The sequence below is a fragment of the Poecile atricapillus genome, chromosome Z (assembly GCF_030490865.1).
Source record: "Poecile atricapillus isolate bPoeAtr1 chromosome Z, bPoeAtr1.hap1, whole genome shotgun sequence".
Taxonomy (NCBI): Eukaryota; Metazoa; Chordata; class Aves; order Passeriformes; family Paridae; genus Poecile; species Poecile atricapillus.
Genome location: NC_081289.1, coordinates 27,378,972 through 27,404,302, shown reverse-complemented (window position 1 = coordinate 27,404,302; position 25,331 = coordinate 27,378,972). Strand labels below are relative to the sequence as shown.

The 25,331-nt window shown below is 43.9% G+C and overlaps 1 protein-coding gene and 1 long non-coding RNA gene across 4 annotated transcripts; one reads left to right on the top strand and one right to left on the bottom strand.

Annotated features, from left to right (window-relative positions):
* The first annotated feature begins 354 nt into the window (after positions 1–354).
* LOC131592756 (uncharacterized) lies at positions 355–6,617 on the top strand. The gene is made up of 2 exons (XR_009280699.1): positions 355–845; positions 4,734–6,617. It is a non-coding gene; the product is annotated as an uncharacterized LOC131592756 (long non-coding RNA).
* A 1,534-nt stretch (positions 6,618–8,151) lies between these two features.
* TEF (TEF transcription factor, PAR bZIP family member) lies at positions 8,152–25,331 on the bottom strand. 3 transcript variants are annotated; one of them, XM_058864502.1, is made up of 6 exons: positions 20,316–20,420; positions 18,309–18,639; positions 14,344–14,670; positions 12,675–12,895; positions 11,824–12,035; positions 8,152–9,935 (listed from the first exon to the last, which is right to left on the bottom strand). In XM_058864502.1, exons 2-6 carry the CDS (start codon positions 18,325–18,327, stop codon positions 9,914–9,916), a joined length of 801 nt encoding a protein of 266 aa, XP_058720485.1. In that variant the 5' UTR covers positions 18,328–18,639; positions 20,316–20,420; the 3' UTR covers positions 8,152–9,913. The 3 variants fall into 3 exon arrangements, with proteins under 3 accessions (XP_058720485.1, XP_058720484.1, XP_058720483.1); XM_058864501.1 differs by lacking the exons at positions 18,309–18,639; positions 20,316–20,420 and adding an exon at positions 25,102–25,331; XM_058864500.1 differs by lacking the exon at positions 18,309–18,639 and having other exon boundaries at positions 20,316–20,629.

Sequence of the window (25,331 nt, the reverse complement as noted above, 5' to 3'; positions counted from 1 at the left end):
ATCCTTAGGTTTCTGTGGACCTTGACCACGGGAAGGGACAGGGTGCCTTTAGGCAGTCAGGACGTTCCCTGGCTGCTCCCCAAGTGCCTTGACTCGGGCAGACCCAAAAGAGTCCGAAGTCTCAGCTCCATGTTTCAGCGCGGCACGGAGCCCGCGCTGTCACAAGACCCTCAGCCTTTGCGACCTTCTATTCTGCCTGCCGCGTGTCCCCCTCGGTGCTGGGGCTGCAGGACACACCTGTCGGTACGCGGGAGCCTCGGTGCGGCCCGCGTAGGGCACTGGGAGCCCGGCAGACGCTGAGGCCGCTCCTCACCGCACTGAGCTCCGACCGAGCGGCGCGGGCCCCGCCGGGCCCTGAGGCGGGCGGGGCCGGGCGGGGCGGTGCGCGCTGCGGCAGCGCCACCTCGCGGCGGGAGGCGCGGGAGGGGGCGGCCCGGCCGCCATTTGCAGCGCCGCGGGGGCCGTGAGGGGACGGCGGGCGTTCCGGGCCCGCGCCCCCACACCGGGTCACACTACGGCATGGGCCCTGCAGTACGACTGCCGTCTTAGGACTTGATGAAGCCAGCCTTTCCTTCGGGATAACGATGTGGAACGGCAGCTCATCCCGGGCTGCAAGTAGGCGTGCAGGAGGAGCAGGACACCGGAACACACTTGGCTCGATGGACTGAGGCAGTATGCGAATTTAGGAGAAGATGAGCTTGCTTTCTCTTCCAATTATGTATTTTACACCCTATAAAGCTTTAGGAACAAATAAGCAATCAGCGGGATAAAATGACTGCACCAGCAGACATGGAAGGCTAAGGCAGCAGCTGCTTGGGAGCCACCCGCACCCTTCTCCAGCACAGGTGGGTTTGGGCAGCACCGCGGGCACAAAGCCTGGGATGGGGGGGCCCTACTGCGGCCTCACCGCCACCGTGGAGCACGCACATGGGTCTGGCTCAAAGCCTTGCTGCTCCAGCCTTCAGCCGGGGGTGGGGCGGGTCCTGAGCCTGCTCTTGCAAGCTGGAAGCATATTTCGGGAATAAAGCATAAAAGAGCCAGTTTTGATCATCAAAACTGATCAGGCAGAGGGATAAGGCACAGGAGCTCACCTCTTGCAACATCTGGAATACTGCCAGCAGCTTTCAACTCCACATCCCAAGCCAGCCTCTTTCACCTCCTCTCTTTCCCTTATGGGAGGAAGGCTAGTGTCATATTACTCTTTTGCAATCATTTCTCAGGGACACCCCACCCACCTAAGCACAAGTCTGTCAAAGCTATACCATCAGCTTCTGGCTTTACTCTCTTTCTGTCACTTTGCTATTTCCTCAGAAGCCTAAGACACACTTTCTCAATGGTCATGTCCAGCCAACAACCACAGCCAAGAGCAAGCAAAAACCCCAAGGCACTTGGTGGATGCAGCTCTTTCACATTTCTCAACCACAGTATTCCATTCCCGCTACAGAGTGCTACAGACCCACTAGAGACAGATCCTTTCTGCTCTTCTGTGGATCTGGTGTAGCCAGCAGAAGCAAAAATGAGTACCAGTGTATCCAAAGTACCAATATCAGTGGATCTTCCCAACACACAACAGGAAGGAGGCTGAGTAAGCAGTTGCCATTTTTCAGATCACTAATAGCTGCAACATTTCCGAAAGGGAACTAGTAATATAATGTGCAGAGTTAGTACATGTATGAACTCACTCCCCACCCACCCAAGAGAACATTCAAGCTCCCTGAAAAGAAGGCAGTGTAACAAACATTGGTGTTGCTGCCAGCTGATGTTCCAACGGGATATTTCCAACAGGAAAAAAAAAGCCAAATATCCTCCACTCTGTTAAAGCCATGTAACACCAGAAGGATACATCCAGCACAGCTTTGCATCCACTCAGTTTCTAGGGAAAATCCTTGGCTTGGCAATGTCAAGACCTTGGCCTTTGGTATGTGATAGAAGTCAGGCCCCTCCCTCTAAAGAGGAAGGTTTTTTGCTTTCATAAGCCTGGGTCACTAAACCTGCCATGGCTCTGGAAGACTGCCAGAGATAAACAACTCACTGACACTTAGTTTCTTCCCTGCTACCACCCTCCATCGCAAATCATACAAGATACCTTTTACAAAAGCAAAGATCCAACAAAGATCCTTACTGCAGTTCATTTAGAGATTATACTGAAGCACCAGTGATCTTGTCTACCTTGAAAGAATGTGTGAGATGCAGAAACATATAGAAGACATAGATTTCTTACCAGGTTGATCTTCAATTATTAGCTTTTGGAAAATAAAAATGAAAAAACCCAACCACCAATGAAAAAAACAATGAACCAACCAAAACCCTCAACAAATCAAGTTTAAAAAAAAAAAAAAAAAAAAAAAAAAAAAAAGAATGGCAAGGTACAGAAAAAGCTGTCATCAGGGACAAAGCTTACTTATTCAGAACATTACTTCTTCCCATGAAAGAAAGTAAAATTCCGATTACTTTGTGGATGTTCTCAGCCCCAACATAACAGACAAAGCACGGTCCAAGTGTCTGTGGCTGACTTGTTCTCAGATTTCTCCCCCTGCCTGAGAGTTCAACCAAGAGTCACTGCAGGACAAACACAACACCAAAAAAGCAAAAATGCTTTTGAAATCAGTTAATCCAGAAAATTAAAGTGGGGAACTGTATACCTGTTACCAGCACACTTAACACATGGGAAATGCACAGCAAGAACCCACTCCCAAAAGGTGATCAGCTGCTTTAGTGTCTACCAACTTCACTGCAAATTGCAGGTGTAATGCTGGCAGTGGTGCTGTACACCACACAGTATGCTGTCTCAAGAAGAAAATTACTGGGTCTCAGCATAGTGGAATATACATTTTATTTCTTAAAAAGGAAGGGTACTAACAGAATTTAATACAGTCAAAATTTTACATTTTAAACAAAAGCTTTTCTTTTTCTTAAAAACCAGTTACGAGCAGAGAGGTGAGAGGATTTAAACTACTCACAAAATCCAAGCCGAAGACTTTGAGAATTCAAATCTGTGGTTTATACATTTAAAAAAGTGTAATAAATGGAAATATAAAATAATACCAACTCTGTAATAGTGAAATGCCCTTTCCTCATTAGATTGCTGTTTAAGCACCTTTATTTTCACCCATCAGCTGCCAGGAGTGTTTAGGTTTATGTACAAAATAAGCAGTTTGGGACAGAAGATTCATATAGAAATTAAAACCATTTATGGCAATACAGTTTTACCCAGCCGCTTTACAAGCTTTATTATCTCTTTCACTTCTGTGGAATTTTTCAGTCAGGATGATCTCAAATGCACTTGATGGACTGCTTCAAAAAGCAGCTACATATACAGGAATTATATAGACAACCTCAAGGAGAAGACATCCAAGAGATTAAACAACTTAACACGCAGTAAAACTAAGATCAGATTTATATCTTATATAAATACTGTGCAGATTTATTATCCATCCCACTGAATGAATGGGACAGATCAGTGTCACATCTGAAGACAAAAAAATGTTTTTATCCAAGAGGCAACAGAATTTCAGGCCAAATATAGCAGATAGGAGTTCCCTCAAATTATTTAGTTAAAAACTGTATGTGTCTGAAAAAGCTTTACAAGAACAGAGTTTTCAGAATAACTTGCACATTTGTTTAGCTGTTTCATAGCTATTTTACAGCCTAGAGACACTGAGAGAGGAGGAAAAAAATAGATGAAAATAAAAAGACAAGCCGTTGTCTCTGCCCACTATGAAAGCTGTGGCTTTGTCGTTTATGGAACACTGCAGACATAGCTGTTACCAGAGTGGAGACTGCTCCAGTACAGCATTAAAGACAAAGTTACATTATGGCTGGAGAAAGTGTCATTACAGGCTAATTTCTTTACATGAAGGCTGATGGATTAATCTCACCTCCTCCTCAAAACCCAAGCATTCAGACTTCCTAGCAGACTGCTCATGATTCTTACTCCACTGTTTTCTATTTTTTTTAACACAAGATAGAAAAGGTCATGAAAGCTGATGAAAGGTCCAGCTGTGCAGCATCCAGTGAACATGTACTCAGCAAAACCAAAAGTCATTAATCACTTTCTCTCTCTTTCTCTCTCCACACCACAACAGGAAACCTGTGTCATCTATGTACATAATGGAACTAATAAAGATGTAGACTATCTAGGTCACAAATGAGCTTCAGTAACAGTCACTCACTGTTGCACTGCAACTTGCTGCAGTCTGGCTGAAGGGTGGAGACACATCTGTTTGAGCCAAAAGAGAGAATTGTTAAAAAAACCACACCCAACAAAAACCACCCAGCTTTAGTTTTCCTCAGTCACTACAGTTTACAAATAATTTAATAATGCTACTCACAAACAAATCAACTGTCCAGCTAACAGGATGGGAAGAGTACAATTGATTAATGTAATCAGTGACTACTGTTAAAGAAAGATTGGAAGAAAATCAGTTCCCTCAAAATCTTAAGTTTCTCTGCTTAAGTAGCTCATTATTATTTTTAAAACATTTTTTGTTGATAGAAAGCATCACAACTAGACTAGAATTCCACAACATCAATCTTTGTTTTGATTTCTGTAGTTCTCTAGGAAAGAAATAATCCCAAATCAAGCTACATGAAGCATTAACAATATTCAGATATTACAATGGAAGCACTTATTTATTACTTCATAGAACAGATTAGTTTTAAAAGTGTATTTACATGTTCTAAGTTATACAAAATACAGTATTCCAATAATCATGTTAATCACCATATTTCAGACAACTTCACATAAAAGTGCGGAGGATGCATCCATCCCTGATCCTGGCCAGTAGCGAGCGGTCACCCCAGTGTGACAGGTGAGAGCTGCTATTGTTCCCCCTCGGGAAAACAAATCCCACCATCCCTTCTCACTGAAACGTAGCTGCACATCTAGGAAAACATTCAGGCAGGTACACGAGCAAGGTTTGTTGAGACCCACAGACCAAAATCACATGCCTTAATTTACTAGACATATGTGAAGTACATTTTTAAGTTTTTTACAGATGTTGTACAGCAAAGGGCTTCTGCTCATGCCTTAGTTAGGAAAATGAAGTAACAAGGGTTTTAGCTATATAACAGGCACCCAAATTACACTTAATATCAACAGCCCTGTAACTACAACTGGATAGTGTGTTAAGGACACAATTCTGCAGCTGACTGCTTGGGCAGAGATTCACATTCAAGAACAGATCCTGTGAAGTCCACATGGTTGTCTATAGATATAGGGCTCTTCCCATGCAGAAATGACAGCAGAATTGAGACCTTAAAAGATTGGGGCCTCAGATAGTTTCCTCGTGAGACAGCACTGACCAGTTTACATTGGCAGGGCAAGCCCCAGCGCAACAGCACACTTAGTTGAAACAACTGCTATTTTTTCATGCCTTTCTGCAGTAACTCTCCTCCCTATCTATATATTCCTTTCACTTCCTTCTGGACTGTGGAGACAAGCAGATTCCCAAGACCTAAACAAGTACTTGTCTTCAGTATGATGCTAAACTGAGGGGATCCAAATTGGCCTAAAATTGTAAACAGTGAGGTGTCAGTTTAAGCAATCTCATTCAAGTCAGATTCTTGCATTACTCTCCTCTTCCTCTTTTATTCTTTGCTCTCCTTGCCAATTATCTATGTCTATGTATATATTTATCTTCCTCAAAGGACTCCTTCTTCCCTGTAGGTGTCTGAACTTCAAGAAGTTTGTGTTCCAAAAGTGACTCACGACGGATAGCAGACTATCAAACTAACAAATTATATCTGTATGACAATTTTCAGCATCATGAGTTAAATCACTGTAATTTCTCAATTAACATTATGTTAGCATCTCTATAGATATTTAGTTAAGCCTATTCTTTCTACCTTTCTCTCAGTCTTCAACTGTGAGTTTAGCTATCTTCACCATGTTACAGTGGCAGATATACACACCAGAGTAATTATCTGAAGATCTAGAAAGCCAGTCCGAGTCTTGTAGTGCTGCAAAGGCAAAACACTAGCACTAACAAATGATTTTGCTCTTTATGGATTTAGGTGTATGTTGCCAAAAATATGAGATTTATGCACTAAGATAAATTTACATTTCTCATCTTGTGCTTAGCAGCTAAAACTAGAAAGGTGAACAAGAGCCTATCTGGATTTCACAAAGGTCCAAGATACCTTCTCTCTCACTAAAAATGAAAGCACCTGATCACAAGGAACAAATCCCTTCTATGCTCAGGTGGCCTACAATACTGAAGCAGCAATATTCTCCTCTGTGCAGGTCCATTATTTTTAATATCTACAAATTATTTTTTTTCCATGTAAGTGGTTTTATTACAGTATTCCCAAAGCTGCTGGCCTTCCACTGCACCTCCCAACTTGAAATGGATTTGGTACAATTAGTAGCAGGCCTGCAGATAATGCTGAAAGTGATTTCTAGTTAGAACACCTTGGGCTTTCAAACAGCACAGCATGGAAATGGAGAATTGTCAGAAAAGACATAAAATGTTACTACAAAAAGCTGCTTAGCAAAAAACCAAACAACCCAAAAACATTTCTTCTCCAACACAAGTAGTACACTACTTTTTCACTCTGTCCATGCAGGACCAAAAAAAAAAAAAAAAAAAAAGCAAGCAGAATTCAGATTATCTGAATATCAAAACCATCAGGATCAGTTTACCAACACTACACCTGCAATCTCAGATTTATCCACCTGATCCCAGCACAGAATGCTTCAGAGTAAAGCAAAGACACCCATGACTCCAGCAGTTGCTAAAACTTTACAATGACCACATAAGAGTAAAGACTTTTTCCTGTGTGAGTTAATGAGATCTTTGTTACTAGCTTCAGTGGGAGCAGATCTTGGCAACAAGTGAAAGACTAAGCTTTTTGGAATTTTTAGACACAAACCCGCTACCTGTAGATTAGATCGTCATATATGAAAGCAATACTGTATTAAATATTGCACATAATTTATTCATAGCTGCTGTCTTCTGTAGAGTAAAACAACACTCATTGTCCACAAATCTCATCCACATTGTATATACTTTTAAAGTTAGTATGAAATGGCCACGTGGTGTCAATCCACTTCCTAATGAAAGTACAGCGCTGTCATAAACTGCTCTCTTTCCTGGCAATCCCTGCAGTGATGCTGAAAGGTGCACATGCCCTTTATTCTCTCCCCTTGGAGATGGTCCCTTTGTGGCTGGAATGGGGTAGGTTGGCATTAGGCACACTTATGGCCTCTACAGAGTATGTTCCAAGGCTAGAGAACTTCAAACCCTAACAGTGTCAATTCAGCATCTTTTAATATTCAAATTTAGCTAAAATAATATTGGTCTTCTTATGATCACTAAGAAAACATACCGAAGTTATCACTCACAGATAGGATTGTCGTCCTTGTCAAAGAAACAAAATGATATAGCGAATCATTCTGAGAGGAGCAGAGAGTTCTGGAGCAATAAACTTAACTTCCTGAGACTGCAAAAACTGAGAAAGGAATTCAGCATTGCACAGTGTTTTTTGCTGGCAATAGCTGCACTCCTTTAAATAGTTACTACCTTCTCATCTATCTTTAAAGATACTGCTTCTTAACAACAATAACAACAACAAATTCTCCAGCTACAAAAGTTGAGCCGCACTCACCCTAAAGTGCGATTTTCCAGTTTTGCAACCCGTAGACATATAAATCACAGATTGTGCAAATCTGCATTGTCCTACAGGGAAGCACAAATGTTTGCTAACAGTCTTCTCTGAAAAAAAGATCTAATGAACATTCACTGTTAGTTTCCATTGTGTAAGCTTTTAAGATAACAGAAATAAAACAACAGAATTGCACATGCTAATCTCACTGACTGAATATTTTGCTGTTGTCATGACATACTGCAAAACCAAATCCTGTACACAATATGTAAGTATTTAAAAGATATTCCTAAGCATAGTAGGATCCAAATAAAGCAACTCCTTGCCCAATTATTTAGCTTTTGGCTTTGATTTAAACAGGAAGCATGACATTTAAGAACAGCCAGAGCTAACTGAAAATTTAGAAATTATAAATTTGATGAAAATGAAAAAAAAGTTGCTACATTTACATGCTGTCATGGTTGCTTATTTTGTTGCTGGTTTTGGTTTTTTTTTTTTTTTATCCATGGTTTGGGCCTTTATCACCAAAATAAAGCAAAAATCAGTCCAAATCAGCAATACTGATTACAGGCAGAGATATATGCTGCCATTTCAGCAACATGGAACTAAGATATTCATCTATTTGATAAAAATATCCCAAGGTTATCTCAGATCTTTATAATCCCAAATTATAATAATACAGTCATAGGTATACTTTGGTAACCAGCAAAAAGTTAAAAACTTTCTTGACTTCAGTACATCATCCATTAAAAATGATAGGTCAAAAACTACATTTAATATATAAGCTCTGTACAAAGGTTATGCTGGCAAACACTAGTTATCTTGGCTTTTGAATTTATTTTTTTAAATTAATCTTACAATATCATCTGCTGCTTCTCACATTTTTCTCTTTCAGTTTCTGCTCTGAAATTAGAGGTGGAATTTCTTGAATAAACACAAAGTCAAAATAATTGTTCAATATGATAGCACTGAGCTATGCTGGTAACTAGTCATGCCTCATAATTTTGGCACTTGTGCTTCAGAAAGCTTTCAAGATTATTTTTCTTGAGTTGTATGCTATTCATCAATCTCCAGGCATGAACACACTCCTGTCTTACAAGCTCCATTTTGGCTACAAGCATGGCCCTGTACTCCTTTCCTAGAAAGTAAGTACTCTTGTTCTTTCCACACAGATTTAGCTCTCAAGCTTTCTTAATATAAAAGCAGATCCTTGTTATGCTGATGAAACTCTTACAACGGAACTTCCACCTACTTCCTGCATCTTCTAAACACAAGAAACATGTCCAAAATCCATTCAAGCTTTCAGTACCCTCCCACACCAGCACAAGGGTCCTTACACTTAAGCTGCCCATTGTAACTGTGGGATATCATTGCCTGTTTCACCTTCACCACCACAGTTGTCCTGCAGTCAAGAGACAGAAAATTGTAATATGGCAGCTAATAGCCATTGTTTTCCTGGAGCTAATACTCATTTGGTAGTTTCAGATTGCCAAAAGACTTGGAGATCAGCAACTCAGAATAGCACCTTTTCCATGATTGCTAAATCGTTAGCAGAAGAATAGAACCTGTTTCAGCAAGATACCATAAAAGAAAGTGAGCCTTATAAACGAAATAAAGGAAAAGGCAGGTTACAGCAGTGTAGCTGTGGAGCAGGAAAGCGACGGACGTAGTTTACTGTTACGTGGGTCATTTGATAGAGGTGTATTACTCTCTGTATGGCACACTGTGGTGCTTTCTGTATTATTTCAGTACATTTGTTGTAATCTTCTGCACTGAAGTCTCACACATTACAGGCTGCTGTCTTCCTGGTGTCTTTAGTTCTGCACTCACAGTACTCCACAATACGCTACACTGCACCAGAAGTGAGCCGCAGTATTAAATAAAATTCATTATACTGCAGGGAAAAGAGTCTTAAAATATAGCAGTTCTTTATATATACAGACATTTTCATTTAAAACTCCCTCTTCTTCCACTCGAGTGCCAAAACTATTCACACAGGCTGTCAACAGACTTTGAGACATGAACTTTGAGTGTCTTGACAAAACCCCAGTAGGTAAGCTTATTGTAGTTCATAGTTACAGTGAGAAAGACAGATAAGAAAGCCATATACAGAATTAAGGAGACTTTGCACTTTTCATCATGCCCAGCCCTGGGTAGTCAGATGGGGTACTTGCAGGCAAGGAGGCAGGCAGGGTCATCATCAGTTGTTTGTGTTGGGACACCTCATAGATTTCACTGCTCACTCTGAAGACTGGCGATTCATGTGTGCTTTTTAGTTTCTTTGTTTTTAAAAGTCTTTAAAGTTGCATCACTCGGAATCAGATAAGTCACTTTAAACAAAGCAAAGTGTTAAGTGTGACAATTTATTTATAACATACTTCCCACCATCACCACCACAAACCACCCTGTGAAAGAAAAAACCCCTGCTGCAAGGGTGACAATTTTTAGTATGTTTGAAAGAAATTAGACCAACACCGCATCAAGAGCCACTCTAGTCAAATTAAGAGCATAACGGGGGGGGGGGATAGTTCAAAGCAAACATTAAATGTTGTGGATTAGCCTGCTTCTCCACTTCCTTAAGAAGTCAACACAAAATTGCTCTAAATTCATAATTTCCACATTATGTTTAAAAGATAAGCTAGTCTTTACCATAGAAAATAAACCCTAAGGCTTTTTTAATATATTTTCAGATTTCAATAGAGGAACTGCAACTACCCTCAACATCACCATCCCACATTTACTCCTTAATATAAATATTATCCCAGGACGTATAGCCTAAGAGTTCTGACACAAATAGCCACTATCTTAAGAGGACTTCTAGACATATACTTCTGGTAAAGCTTCTAGTTCTTGCCGTTGTAGGTCATGTAGAAGGTCTCAACATCACACACAGCATATTTTTTCTTTTAACACCATATATTGTTGAAGCAGTGCTTGGTGCTGAGAATGGATTACTTCCAAGAGGGCAAGTCTTGTGTGCTAATTTTCTATCAGAAAACATGCTGGAGATAGAACCAGCAAGCATGGAGAGACCAGATATACTGCTACACAGGAGACAGTGAGGTAAACTGTTTGTGTTTATAGTGGGTGTAGCTTATCCCATAGTGTGTTCACGAGGCAAAGGACCAGAACTCTTTCTCAATCTCTTGCACAACAGGTAAGGTGCAGTAAAACAACAGTGGCTTGTTTATGTCTTTAAAAAAGCCCCTTCTTTCCAAGCATAAGGTGCTGGCCATTTTTTAACAGCTGGGAATCAAGGTTCAGCCTAATGAGCCAGACCTCTTTTTCTAAATCTCCCTTACTTCTCAGTTAAGTGCAACATGCTGCTTTATCAGCAGTTTAAGAGGGAAGACCCTCTAAGGAAAAAAAGGAGGGGTGGTGGTAGAAATATCGTCTAGAACCCACATCAAATTATTTTGTCCACATATGTAAAGCGAGTGATTCACTACTGTTCTCTCTCCTTGGTTTCTCCAAGTTTTCTGGGATTAGAACCTATCAAGACATTTAGACAGTATTGTAATCAAAATTGCACTGATTCCATTCTGCATAAGATTCATAGATTAACCTTGTAATACTTCTGTTTATACAAGAGATTGGATATTTTCCTGTCTTCCTGTCCTAAAGGTTCCCTGTTCCTCTTCAACAGGAACAGATACTTTCTAGTGCCTCTGAATGGGAGAGGAAACAATTTCATGATGCTGCCCAGCAACATCTACTTATATCCTAAAATTATGTTTTAAACTTTTACTGGGAGGGGGAGGTGGAATGGAGAGGAAAAAAGAGCAAGAGTTTGAAAATTAAAAAAAAAAAAAAAAAAAAGAAAAAGAGAGAGAGGAGAATCTCCTAGACCCTTTCTCCACTTAAAAATGAAGGCTAGAACAGATAGCAAAAGCTCTGTCCAATCTGGAGGGATCCACATTTATTCCTCCAGACAGGTGAATCTGTTCAATTGTATGACATCAGAAAATGTTCTATCAGTGTTGAAAACAAGCTTGTAAATATGGACACTAAAATCGTGGACAACAGAATGATCAGGAAAGGGCCTGAACAAGTTGTGCCAACAGAAATAGGGTTTGTTTGTATTTTGTTGTTTTTTTCCTAGTGTAGATGCAAAATGGCAAAGCCTCCATAAACTTTATTTCTGGGAGTCTCTACAGATGGCAGAGAAGTCTAAGAGGCTAAAACAAAGAGCCCTAACAAGGAAAAGGGTGTGCTTACAAGGGTCCGTATCTGGTCTCGTATTTAGAAACAATGTTCTTGCATCGTCCCACTTCCTTGCGCAGCTCTGCCACCTCCGTCCTCAGGGCTGTATTTTCTTTCTCAAGAAAGGCTGCCCGAATTGTGATCTGATTCTCCTTTAATCGCCGAGCATCACGGGAACGCTTCGCTGCCACATTGTTCTTCTTTCGCCTTGTCCAGTATTTTTCATCCTGTAGTAAAAAAAAGATGCCAAACTGACAACTGCTTCAGAGACACCTCTTTATTGTATAATGATATTCACACTGACTGCTATATTGAGGAATCTCCTCCGTAGGTTTGCAGGGCTCTGACATCAAAATGCAGACCATGCAGTACTGTAAGATTTCATCTTTACACAAGTCCTCTTTTAGGATAAACCAAGTGCATTGCTAGAACTAAGAAGATTTGGAGACTTGAGTATTAAGAAGCTGTCCAACGGAAATGTTTCCTTTACTTAGTTTCAATTCAGGGGTGAATTTTTACATAAAACCACCTGTTCTGTTGTCTGGGTTGCTTAAATCCAGATTAGACAAAATACTGGGCAAATACAGACAATGGCCTTCAAAAGTGCAGGTGATGGGGATTTGACTTGATAGTTCTTCTAATTTCTGTGTATAGCATGCTAAGTTGCTCCTTGCCAGTAATTAGCTCATGATACCAAAACCTGCAGAACAGCAAGCACAGCAGTTGGCTTGCCAATTCTATTCTTGGCAGTGCTTCTGCCCAATCATGTAGGTAAACTGCATTAGCACTGTATGTCAAAGTGTTTGGACAAAGAGTCAGAAACTTTTATCAAGGCCTAGAAGAGTTTGCAGCAATAAATCTGTTACCTTTTGCTCATCTGGGACAAAAACTTTCTTGGCCTTTTTAATCATAGGTTGTGGTTTCAGGTCCTCTTCAGTAAACTTGTGTTTGCGAGGATTGAAGAGCTCACCACCAGGCACACTGGACAGCACTAAATCAGCAGGGTCTGGGTTAAAATTCACCTCAACTTCTACGCAGTCAGGATCAATGGGGCTGGGTGTATTTCTCTCATTTTGTGGTGGGGACTCTGGCAACAACAGGAGAAATTACAATATATTCAGCAGGATGAAGAGAATCAACAAAAAAGCCAACTTTATTGCCCTATTGTGAGAAATATTTCATAGTATTAGTTGGTGCTTCCCTGAGGTGTGGAGGGTGCTCTACTGCTGCTGGTAGAGAGAAAGAGTTCACAGTCCAGTCTGTAATATAACTCTAGGAACATATGCCAGATTAACAGACATGAGTAGACAGATGAAGGATGGGAGTTAATACTTTCTTGGCAAAAATTACATGCTTTGCACACACCTTCAACAGCAGTAAGAAGGGAGAAACTTGTATGAGGCTGAGTTTTGTACCATACAAATACTTACAGAAACAAGACTGCCCAAAGACCCCAGTCCCTGTCCCCTTCAAAGGTCAGACAAGTAGACTTGCAAACAACTGACTAAATAAGGGAGTATTTGTTACAAATGCAACAGTATTCTTCTTTGCCACATAGAAACAAACGCCCCAACAGAGTATCTGACACTGGTAGTGTTCACATGAACTTTATCTTATGAATCTATTGTTTACAAAACTTCATATACATGAATTGCAAAACTGCATGTCACTGCAATATGCAGAAGTGATCAATAAATAAATTTTGCATATACCATCTAGAAAAAAGCTCCACCTTAGAATTTATGGAAGGAGTTCCACATTATCTTTACCATAGATTCACAAAAGACCTCCAGAGCAAAATGCTTTCTGTAAAGCTTGCTCATAAAATAGTACTGTGATGGCTATCATGTTTAAACTCCAAATCTAGGGCAAACTGAGCAGCTGAATTCTTTAACAGAGAAGATCTCCATACTACAAATGAAGTTTCCTAGTACCATTTAAGCAGAGTTTTGTTTTTTTTGTTCCTCCATTCCCACTTCAAAGTACCACAGAACATCAAACTGCATCATTAAAACACCTTTTCCAAGTGTCTGTTTTCACATTTCCCAGGCTACCACAAAAAGGATTGCTTCATTGTTTTTCTATTTAACATTGTTATTTGAGGTACATTAAGTTCACGTAAGTTCACCCAAGCAGACCAAGGTAGTGAAAATTACTTGTGACAAGCTATCAAATCTGTTGTAAAATAACCTGAGAAAGTATTTTCTCAACATGTCCAGCTTCTCACTACATTAGCAATACCAAAAAAGCAAATACTTTATGCTGCTGTTTCAGCTCTTATCATTTCAAAAGCAAAACAGACTGCAGATTGATAGACACTTAGTCTTCATTGGATGAGAAAAGGGGAAGAAAAGGAGAGGCAGCATCTTCATGAATGGACATATGAACTAAGGCTCTACATTGAGCATGTTTGTACTGTTTAACTTGCCAAAGCTAACACTGACAAGGTTAGCATGTCTCCTATTTGACCTGAAGAGGGACCTTTTAATATGAGAACAACAGAAATCCCTCAGAACACCACATTATTCCATCTACCTGTGCTGGAGGCTGCTTCAGATTGCTGGTAAACTGCAGTGGAAGAGGATGATGCAGGAGAACCAGTGGAAGCACCAGCAGATTCCTTCCCTTCCAGCTCAGCCACAGGTAAGAGTGGATTCTGGTTCAAATCCAGGTGAGTAGGGCTGGATGGAATTCCATTCTCCAGCAGGAACTCATCCAGATCCATGTACTCCAGGTGGAAAGACTCGCCATCATAAGGAATAGTTTTGTCCCAAATGGGTGGCATGAGGGAAGCCGAAACTGCCATAGTGCTGGCAGCTGCTGCCTCATCTTCTTCAAGCTTTATTTTCTCCTTCTCTTTATCTGAAAGATACAAGTAGGTCACTGTGCAAGCTGAAATACAGGAGAAACTCAAGGTTTAAGAGTCCAACAAAATCCCCATGAAAGGAAATTTAGTGAGCTCATGGTTCTGCCTCATGACATGATCTGGAAAACCACATGTTGAAAAGCAACATTTACATGTGGAACGCTCTAACCCCCTGTGATGGCTGGACCACAGAGAGCTGCGCAGCCTTGCAGACCAGCATCTTTGCTGTGATAGCTTACCAAGGTGTAATGAAGTACTGCATGGAGCTTATTAACCAGTCACTGCAAAACAACCTGGTTTTTACATACCCATCTCAGAAAATAATAAAATTGAGTGTCCCTAAGCAGGATTACATGGGAAACCATTAAGAAAATTCTGAGGAAGCAGAGTAGCTTTTTTTATGCACAAAGAAAGAAGGTGCAGAACAATAATTTAAATAGAAATGGGAGAGGAATATGGGTTTTCAGATTACATTTGAAAATCAGTCAAAAGGTCCATAGGACACCAGAGACCTGGATGCCTATTGTTCAGCATTTTAGAAGCATTTCTCTCTGAAATGACTCAGCATGTCCACAGAAAGCAATAGCTCCAAGTGCTGTTCACTAAAGATAGCTCAGAGTACCTACATACAATTTTCACTCTTTGGGGAGATGTCTAATAAGGCACACTCCCACATCCCACCCCCAAGTCACAAGAGACTGATGAATTTTTCTCCATTTACTGTGCTACACTGCACATATTACAGAAAAATGGCTGTTTCTATGTTCCCCATAGCTACTGAATCTTAACAATTGTCTGGGACAGAATCCAAGCAGAAAACTCAAGTTATGGAATAATTACATAATTTAAGAGATAAAAATAAGCTGGCAGAGAAAGAAAATTTAAAAATCCAAGTCATTTTCCTGATCCAGTTCTCCATGCAGCCATGCAGTTCTATCAGCAGTGAAGGAGGCATTCCAGAAGCAGTGCTAGTACTGCCAGCACTGAGCCAGCACTGCTGTCAAAAGCAAGGGACAGTCACCAGTTGTACCCTAATCACCTGCAAACTGGGTATTATCATGGAAGCCAACAAATACTCAGTTCAACAGAACAAGGACTCCAAGGACATACACTGGACCAGTCTGGATCTCCAGTATTATCAGAGATTGGCCCAATAAAATGCACCAGTCTTTGGCATTAGGGTTTTCTAGACTGGCTACAATATGCTAAAGGAGCATTTTTCTTTATCGGGGGTGGAAGTGGGGGTGAAACTCGGCTCTAAACCAGAAAAGCCTATTTATATAAAACCTATTCTGATAAAAGTGGCATTCCTTCCGCTGTTGCCTTAGCTGGTGTGGAACTGAGATTGAAAGAGCTTTTTATGGCTTAAAGAACAGTGCTGCCATACAAAGTAAATTATCTACCGTATTCTGAATTTCTTATACAAAAGAAGATACTGATTTTAAATCAAGCAGCTGAGAAAGTATTCACCAACCACCAGCTTGGAACCAAGAGCAAGTACCTAAAGCGCACATTAGATTCAGACCAGTAGCTCCTGGACCTAAGCTTTGGTAACATCACCTTGCAGCTTTTGACCTTCTCCTTGCCACTTCACACTGCTGCCCTGAACTGCCATCTTCCAGCCCCTATTCCTGCTATAAACTCCTTTTCACAGGGAGTTTTGCAACTTCCCTACCTTTTGCTTGGGCAAAGCAAACAGGCAGGTCAACAGTAATGACACAAATAACCAGAATGTCTCTAAACAGCTCCTAGTTGAAGCCAGTAAAGAAACAGCATCTACTCTCTAAATAAGGATTTCCCTTACTAGTGGATCACACTCCACCAAATTGGAACCAACATTTCACCTGTGAATAGAGATTGTGTATTCCCCAACATTTCATAGTGCCCAGCACAACCAAACCCAGATTTGCACTGGATGTTGTGAATGATATCCTAGTAAAGACAGCACCAAAACAAATCCAAGAAACAATAATGAATTATTTTTAAATAACTATTTTTAATAAACATAATAAAAAACTTGTGAAATGTCAAGTCAAAATATCAGCTAAAAAGAAAAAAAAAAAACTAAAAAAGTTCTTGAAAACAACAGTATACCATTACAAGTAATGCCAGTTTTAATACAAACCAGCAGTGCTTTTGTTTTGCAACAACTAATACAACACCTTCAAGAGAGTAGGAAAAAAAAACAACATTAGGTGTTAGACTGAATATAAGGCCTAAAATATTTTTCAGAAGGTAGATGCTAAAAAGACTACACTACTGGCATATGTAGCTCTTCTCAGATCTTTTAATGCCTTTTGGATGTGCATGATCATCCTGCTGTTCTGCAGTAACCTGGAAAAACTGTGGTTCCTCCAGTTTCCTCTTGTGATTGTCCCTGGTTCACACCAGATTAGATCCTTTCTCCACGTGAGAAAAGCATCTGAAATTTTGTGTCCTTTTGCTACAAGCTGACAACTTTGCAAGCACTGGGCCCCCAACTATGCTGTCTTTCCTCCCTCACCTCTAACAGTATCTGAAACAAAATAGCAGAAGTTAATACACATACTGGGAGTCCAGCTATTCCAAAGGTGATACATAGCATGGTAAAACTTTTGTGTGATCATTTTTGCATTGATATTTTCCCATGGGCTTTCTTTCAATTCATTTAATCTTTATTTCTGCCACACAACATCCTGCTTGGGTGCACAATATCTAATGAAACACTAATTAACTTCTTGCATCTTGAGAGGGAAGTTTCTGCCTACCTCAGCACAGGGACCTGAAAGATTAATTCTCTTAAGATATTTATAGTGTAAACAGGTATTACCTGACAGTAGAGCTGCAGTATCCTAAGAGGCTCCATTTGCAGCGATTCAAGGTCACCCTGATAAATCTGGACTGTACTTCTGCAGATGATGGCTCACGTCCCATTTAGCCCCCTCATTCTGCTACTGTGACCTATTAACTGGGCTCTACATCTGCTGTTAACAGTGAGGACACTGGTTTATGCTCAGTGACTTAAGTGGACCATTCCAGTTACTGAACTGTTGGAAATACTGCTGTTTTAAGCAAAAGCAGCAGCCCAAAAAAGGCTTTATTCCCTGTCATGGTTTTTCCTCAAAACCAAAAAACCAACCAAAAGATTTTGGCCACCATGCTGTCAAGAGCTATCCCAGCCACAAACAGAACATATACTTATTTGACAAACTTCCTCTTGTTCACCAAAAAAAATATTGTCAAATTGTACTCAAACTACTACATAAATATATATATATGTATGTATGTATATATGTATATGTGTATGTATGTATGTATATATAGGCTGATTGCTCCATAGGTCTTTAGCCCCACTTGTGAGGATGGAAGAAGGCAGTTGTAGGATTCCCTGTCTCTAATGCCCATTACTGTGATGTTTTCTGAGGCATTTTTCCTGCCACAGCAGCATGCAACTGGTGATTAAGCATCCTTTGGAGAGTATGCAGCAGCTCCTTACTAATGGAAGAGACCTATGCTCCTGCTCCAGAATATTAATTGCCTTCCCTTAGCCCACTGGACTTTTCCTTTTTTTTTTAATAAAAATATCATTATTGTTATTTATTTAATCCTTACAACATACACAACAACAACTCCCATCAAGGCTGGTGAGCTGTACCTGGTACATGGCAGGGCATTCAAGGGGATGGTATTCTGCTGGAACTGGCTGACCCCTCTCCTCTGTTGCTCAGGAGGATTAGAAAGCTGCTTGCTTTGACTGGGCAGTCAGATTACCCACAGCAGTTGGAAAACCCACAGGTAGCTTGCAGAGACTATAAATGGACAGACACTGCAGCTAGCTGATATAATTTCTTAGAGTAAGGCAGAAAATTATGTTTTTTTCAATAGGCATTCCAGACAAAAGCGCAGGGTCTTTTCTCAGGAAGTTCGCTGAAATTGCACCACTGGATTAAGCAAATGAATATTTTTTTAACATTTTGAGTGTATCACTGTTAAAAAAAGAGAAAATAATCAAGGATCCTCTGAAGTCAGTCAAGTCACAAGTCTACTGACAAGCCTTTTGTAAATTAAGAGTAACTACCTGCTGACAATGAAGGCATTCTTTCTTTAGTCTTGAATATGCAAACAAGAAAAGTATCAGAGACCAAAATAAACAGAAAGCAACAAGTTCCACAAAGTGTCAAGTGGAACAGAACAAGGTGAACTAAGGAAATCTATGGAGAAATTTTAAGAACAAGAACAACTTGAACTTTATCACACCATGAATGGAGAGGTATAATCAAGATGAAATGGACTCATTAGCAAGCTTTAGAGGCTCTAGCTGAACACCTTCATGAGCTAGAAAGGGGTCATCTAGTAATCAATTTAGTAGCAAATATTTCTAATTTTCGGAAAATGCACTACCTCACAATCATATTCATTTCAGAATTTTACATCTCCATAGGCCACATCACATGATTCTGAACACAAAAATCACCCCCAAGGCAAAGTCACCAAATCCCTATCAGCAACCATACACAAACTAAAATTGCTCCTGCTGGCACTAATGTCTTTAAAAAGGACTGGGTGCAGAAATATCGTAAAAAATCCCATGATTTTGTAGATTCAAGATTCTGTGTGCTGCAGCATCCTGCACCATAGCAACATAACTAAAACCATTATCACAAGCTGACTTTTTTTATTTCTTTTTTTTTTTTTTCCTTTTTTTTAGCAGAAAGGAGAAAAAGATAGTCTTCAGAATCACAAAATGGATTTAAAGGGTATTGTGCAATATTTGACAACGCAAGGTAGGTAGGATCCTCACTGGAAACAATCTTGCTTATGCTGTAGTTTACCCTGGATGTTGTCTACTGTTCCAAAAAATTATTTTTAATCTCAAAATTCGTAAGTGTATGGGCTTCTTTTATTATACACCAGTACACTGGGCATTACAGCAGTGCAGATATTCCTGAGACTTCCTCGAAATGAAACTGATACTCAGAAAGGCATAAATACTGTCGGATAAGAAGGGGAAAAAAAAAAAAAAACAACAAGAAAAAAGAATAAAAGAAGCGTGCCATCAGCACCGAAGACTAATAAGCACTAGCACTGTTATTTACACAGCTGCTGTCCGCATCACCAGTGGCAGAGGCAGGTCCAGCCCATGCAGGGCTGCATGTGCAGGCAGTCACTCATACCCTTATGGATTATCACCGAACCTAATCTGAGGGGATCTTCTGTTTACTCGTGTCATCGGGCAACTTCCCAGCAATTAAGGTCAAGCAAGACTCGAAACCTTCTCACTGCTGCTCCCAGCTACGCGTCTACAGGCGGGGGAGGCTCCAGAAAACCGAAGGACTAAAACCAGCGTGTCACGTCTCGGCTCCTGCCCACCCCTCGTTCCCGCAGCGTTCGGTTTTGCCCAGCGCAGGCACCTACACGCTCCGGAGAACGATCCCTGGGAGGCGGGGAGCGATCCCGTGCTGCCGGCTCTTGGCTCGGCCGGCCAGGGAGGCGGAGGGAGGGAGGGAGGGACAGGGCGGAGGGAGGGGGCCGGGGCGTGCGGCCTCTCCCCCCGCGGCCAGTCCCGCCGTGACCCGGCGGGTCCCGCCCTCCGAGCCACGGGGCGGGAAGGGGGCGGTGGGGGTAGACAACTGGGGGGCACCGCGCGCTCCCCCACGCTCACCCAGGCGCGCCTCCCGCGGCGGGTTCTCCATCAGCTTCTTCAGCACCAGCGGGAACGCGCCCGCCAGGCCCCGCCGCTCCTGCTGCGCGGCGGCCCCCGCGCTCCCCCCGGCTGCAGTGGGCTCTGGTCCTCCCGCCGCCGCCGCCGCCTCCTGGTGCGCGGCGCGGCCGGGCATACTCCCCGCGGGCGGGCGGGCTGTCAGCGGTCACCGGCGGCGCGGGGCTGCGGCGGCGGCGGCGGCGGCTCCCCGGGACCCGGCGACGGCAGCAGCGGCGGCGAAGCGCGGAGCGAACGGCGCAGGCGCGGCCGGCTGACGCCCGGCGCGTGCTTCAGTATTCATGAGCTCCGGGGCCCCGCCCCAGCCCGGCCTCTCCGCGCCCCGGGATTGGCCCGCGCCCTCCGAGGGGGGTGGCCCCGCGCAGGCAGGCCCCGCCTTCCCAGCCCTGCCCTCCCCGCGGCCGGCGCGGGCACGCGCCCCCCGCCCGCCAGGGCACGTGCAGGGGCGGGCCCTCAGCCGGTTTCATTAGCATTCGGAGCCCCGCCCCTCCCGCGCCTCCCGCGGGCGCTGCGTCACCGTCAGGAGGGCGGAGGAGGCGGGGGGAGGCAGCGCGCGCGTGGGCGGGCAGCGGAGGAGCGGGGCGCGCGCCCGCCTGCCCGTTCCCGCTGCCCGGCAGTGCCTGAGGGAGCCGCGGCCGAGCGGGGGTCCGTGAGGGCCGTCCCGGCAGCGCAACGCCTGCCAACCCCCTCCCCGCCCTGTCCCGGCGGCAGCGCCGCAGCCTGCACTTGAGTATCCTCGTTTAGGATCCCGAAATCACCTTTCGCGCGTGCCCTGGATTTAATCTCTCTCCGTCCCACACGATGCCCGCAGCGGCGTGCCCTACATAACATGGGCAGGGAGAGGGACTTCACTGCAGTGCTGGCATGGGCGGGCTGCTGGGGGAAGGGAGGGAAGGCCGCCTTTCCAAGCCGTCATGATCACAAGAAATTCTTGTGATTCTCCAAGCGGCCCCCTTGCTCTAGCAGCAGGGATGCCATGCTGGGATTTAAGCTTCTGAATACACGAAGGGAGCAAATATTGCCAAGTTCGTTCCCGAAAACACAGGTGGATACCGAGGAGCCTCTCCTACGGAACGGATAAATTGGCAGAAGTGTTAGACGCTACAGCCACAGGCTTCTCCTGTCAGCAGTGGCTGCTTTGGCCTCGGCAGGATGGGGTGCAGCGAACCTCCTAGACAGTGCTGCGAGGGCAAGGGTGTGCTCCACTGGGATCGGCCCGTCTGCATCCAACACAGCCGCGGGAGTGAGAGCACAGGCATTCCCATAAGTGGCAGCAGAAAAAAGACATCTTCCTCTCAGGTAGGCACCTGGGAATCTGCTTGGTTGAACCTCCCTGCCATAAACCTCAGATATTTAATTTAACTGGCAAGGCACGATTTTACCTGACCCTTACTAATAAGCCCTGATGGTTTTTGTGACAAAAAAAAATCAGGTCTAAACTCTTCCCCACTCCACCCCACAGGAAAGTGACACAGCGTGGGTGTTTTCCTCCATTGTCTTACTGCAGTGAGGACCAGGGGACATCTCCACCCAACCTGGGCAGATGTGGAGCTGGCCTACCCAGCAGCTACTTCTCTTGTGTGGGCTGAGAGGCCCAATCTGCTCCTTCCTTCACCAGGAACGGGTGGGACTCCCAGCATGACTTCACATGCTGCCCAACGGGAAGATTGGAAAAGGACACCCTGTTAATATAGGCTGGAACGGCGCAGGTTAATGCATCATTTATCAAGGCTGATAAATCCAGTTGCAAGTAGCAGGCAGAGCAGGTCATGCTCCGCTGCCCAGTGTGCTCCAGGGCTGCTACGTGCCCTCCACAGACTCCGTCCGCCTTGCCAAGTTCAGCTGGCAGGAAAAAAAGGCACATGTGTGAAAGGGAGATGCCACTTCACAGAGGGTAATGAGACACAGATGTCAGACCACACACAACAGAGGCAGCACACACAGCTTGGCAAGGGGCGGCAAGCCCGCAGTGGTGCTTTTGTCTAGGAAACAGCTACTGATAGGTGGTAAATAGAGAACACAACCAAGTGAGATCACAAAGGAGGAGCTTTTAGGCAAGTGGATGTAGCCAAAATGGGGCAGGCTGCAGGCTTCCCATTCAGTTATGCCTCTCATGGTCACTTTGTTCCATTGTTTTCAACACTGGTGGCCCCCAAGAATGATGCTGTGGCCCTGTACTGTACAACACTCCTTCAAGGAACAGGGTCTGTGCACCATCACCCCTGCAGAGCTCAGTGGCAGCTGCTTTGCTGGGTAATGTTTGTAGAAAGGGAGGTTATTAAAACCATTCAGCAGCTTTTACTCCAGGACTTTTCCCTTTAGACTGACCATGTTCTTCCTTCCTTCAGCACATTTCCACCTATGCCCCACTGTGGTAAGGTTTATTTTTCAGCCCCGTAAGTTGTGACTTTACTTGGAGAGGGTCTAGACTATACAGTGTTAGCTGCTCTTCCCAAAGGCAGGAGGGAGGGAGTTCCTGAGGAACATTCCTGTGGGTTGTCTCACATCACCCTGCTCCAGCATTAGCACTGCCCTGCCAGCTAGGAAGGAGGCTGCCCTGAGAGTTTTTCCTCACTGCCTGGGGGATTAGGTGCTCAGGCAATTGCCAGCATAAAGCAGGCACTGTACCACAAGCTGTACCTTCTTGGTTAAATTGGGATCTGCCTGGGATTTTTATATTTGCTCTCACTCTGCAGCTGAGAAGGAAAAGTGGAGGACAATGAGATGTGAGGAGAAGAATGCAGCAGCCTTGGCTGCCACTGTTGGGCGTCTTGTCAGGGCCAGATGATAAAGAGCAGCCCCATTCTGGGGTACAGTAGGGAGGGAGACGAGCAACAAGAAGCTCACTGCTGGGCACAGGGTGTGAGGGGAAGATGTGTGCAGCAAGCCCCACTGGGGGGTTTGAATAGCAGAATAGAGAATTTCAGAGAGAGGCCTGAGAGTTAGCAAATTCAGATGAGTGCTGTTCAAGTATGGAGATCCAGGAGGAGAGAACTGAGCTCTGTGGGAAGAGGGCCATGATGGGAATGCTGGTCTGGAGAGGGAGGCAGCATAATAAAGAATAATAAAAAATTAATAAATTAATAAAAAAGCATAATAAAGATTTCTGAGGACTACAGGAAGTGATGCAGAGAGGCAGGGTGGTCCTGGAGCTGAGGAAGAAAACTGCCACAAAACAGCACTCTCAGCTGCCAAACAAGTCACACTGAGTTAAGACTAAATTATTCTCTTTTTGAATTCATTGATCTCTACCCCCTACTCTAAACAGAGAGGTTTTGCCAACACTCCTCCCTTGGATTAGTTGAATCCACTTGGCTGTTGGAGAGCAGAGATCCAAGAAAAGGAGCCAAACTCAGCTTAGCCACAGCAAGGCTCTGCACCACATGAGCTGCCCTTGGCTGCTACTGCTTCCTCCCAGAGAGTTCCACTTTCTACCTGGGTACTGTCAGCTGGGAAAACATGTCCTGGTCCACGCAAACAGTGGGACTTCATACGGTGTGGTATTTAAACACACCTGTTAGTGGGCAGTCTCATCAAAGAAGAGAGACAGCTCACAGGAGGCAGCAGAGCAGTGTGACAAAATGAACCCCTTAGGGATGGGACAGCTCCCCTTGCCTATTTCCCTTTCCCACAGGGGGCTATGCATGAGCCATAGGGTAGCAGCAGGTGTAGGCAGCTGCCTTTCCTGACATGAACGCTTTACTGTCACAGCAGCAGCCTTTTCTCCCATTGACCCTGGAGCGAGAGCAGAGTACCTCTTCACACTGTGTGTCTGGCTTTCCTGCTGCCCCTCAACACTTCAAAGCTGCCTAGATGTCCTGGTAGCAGCTCCCTAGAGAAGAACGAGGTCTGTGCATGTTTGTTTCTGTGAGCTCAACTCACTCATGCCCAGACATAGGCTTGTTGAGCTGAGGTGTTTCCACACACCTCCCCAGCGCTCAGCAGCAAACTTTAAAACACAACAACCAAAAAGCAGCTTGTAAAGGGTGTGTAGCATCCTATCCAAAACCAGACAGTACTCAAGTTTCGTGATGGGTGCTTGTAGCAGACCCAGCATTAGCAAAGCCATCAGTGCAGCATGAGCAAAGTGTTCAGCCCAGCAAAAGCCCAAACTAAATAACCTCCTGAGTCCTTTCCATCTGTTTTCTAGGATCCTGCACAAAGAGTGAGAAAGCCTAGGAGTACAGAAGTGCTCTTGCAAAGAAAATGCAGCACTTGCTGTGTTCTCTACCCCAACTTTTCACTGATAAACAATTGCAGCATCAAACAAAGTTTGCACAGAGTCAGCCTGCCCCATGCAGGCTGGGCTCTCTGGACAGTCTAAGTCTGGGAAGAGGCGATGTCTGGAGGCTTAGCGGTTATTAACCATAGGACAACAATGAATGGCAATCCTGGAAGCTGCTTTTATGTGAGCATGAAGATTTGTGCCCAAGCCTTTTGCGTGCACGAATCTTTGAGGGTTTCCAAGAAGTAGCTGAACACAGAGATTAAAAGGATCAGGAGCTCAGCACTCTTGACTGATTTTATAATCAATCTAGCACTGCTGTTTTTCCTCCTAGCTGCACAACATGCACAGTGCCAAAACTCCCTGTCTGACTTGGACACTTTGGGGAAACACACCCTTGAAGGGCTTGCAGCAAACAAGATCTGCCCCTTTCTCACCTTGCAACTGAAGGAGGGGAAGGAGAAATCAAAACAGAACCCCCAGTACATATTTCCTCAATCCTACCTGTCATCTTGTTGGTCCAGGGCAGGGAATACTCCAGTAGGGACTTCAGGACTTCCGGAAAGTCCAGGGCAGTGGGGCCCCCAGGGGTGCTGCAGCTTGACATGTCCTGTCCTGGGACTGTGCCAGCAGGGCTAATGGAGGGCCAGGTGTCTGGCCACCAACGTTACACCCCACTCTCCTGGGCGTTGCGAGACGGCCTCGGAGGCACCCGGAGCGTGTTTGCCAAACTA

What these genes read in the sequence shown, in the direction of transcription:
- TEF (XM_058864500.1), bottom strand. Translation starts at nt 20,490, where the DNA reads ATGCCCGGCCGCGCCGCGCACCAGGAGGCGGCGGCGGCGGCGGGAGGA. An exon ending in GCCGCGGGAGGCGCGCCTGG is followed by an intron (nt 14,671 to 20,315) that starts GTGAGCGTGGGG and finishes TGTATCTTTCAG; the next exon opens with ATAAAGAGAAGGAGAAAATA. An exon ending in TTGTCCCAGATGAGCAAAAG is followed by an intron (nt 12,036 to 12,674) that starts GTAACAGATTTA and finishes TTTTTACTACAG; the next exon opens with GATGAAAAATACTGGACAAG.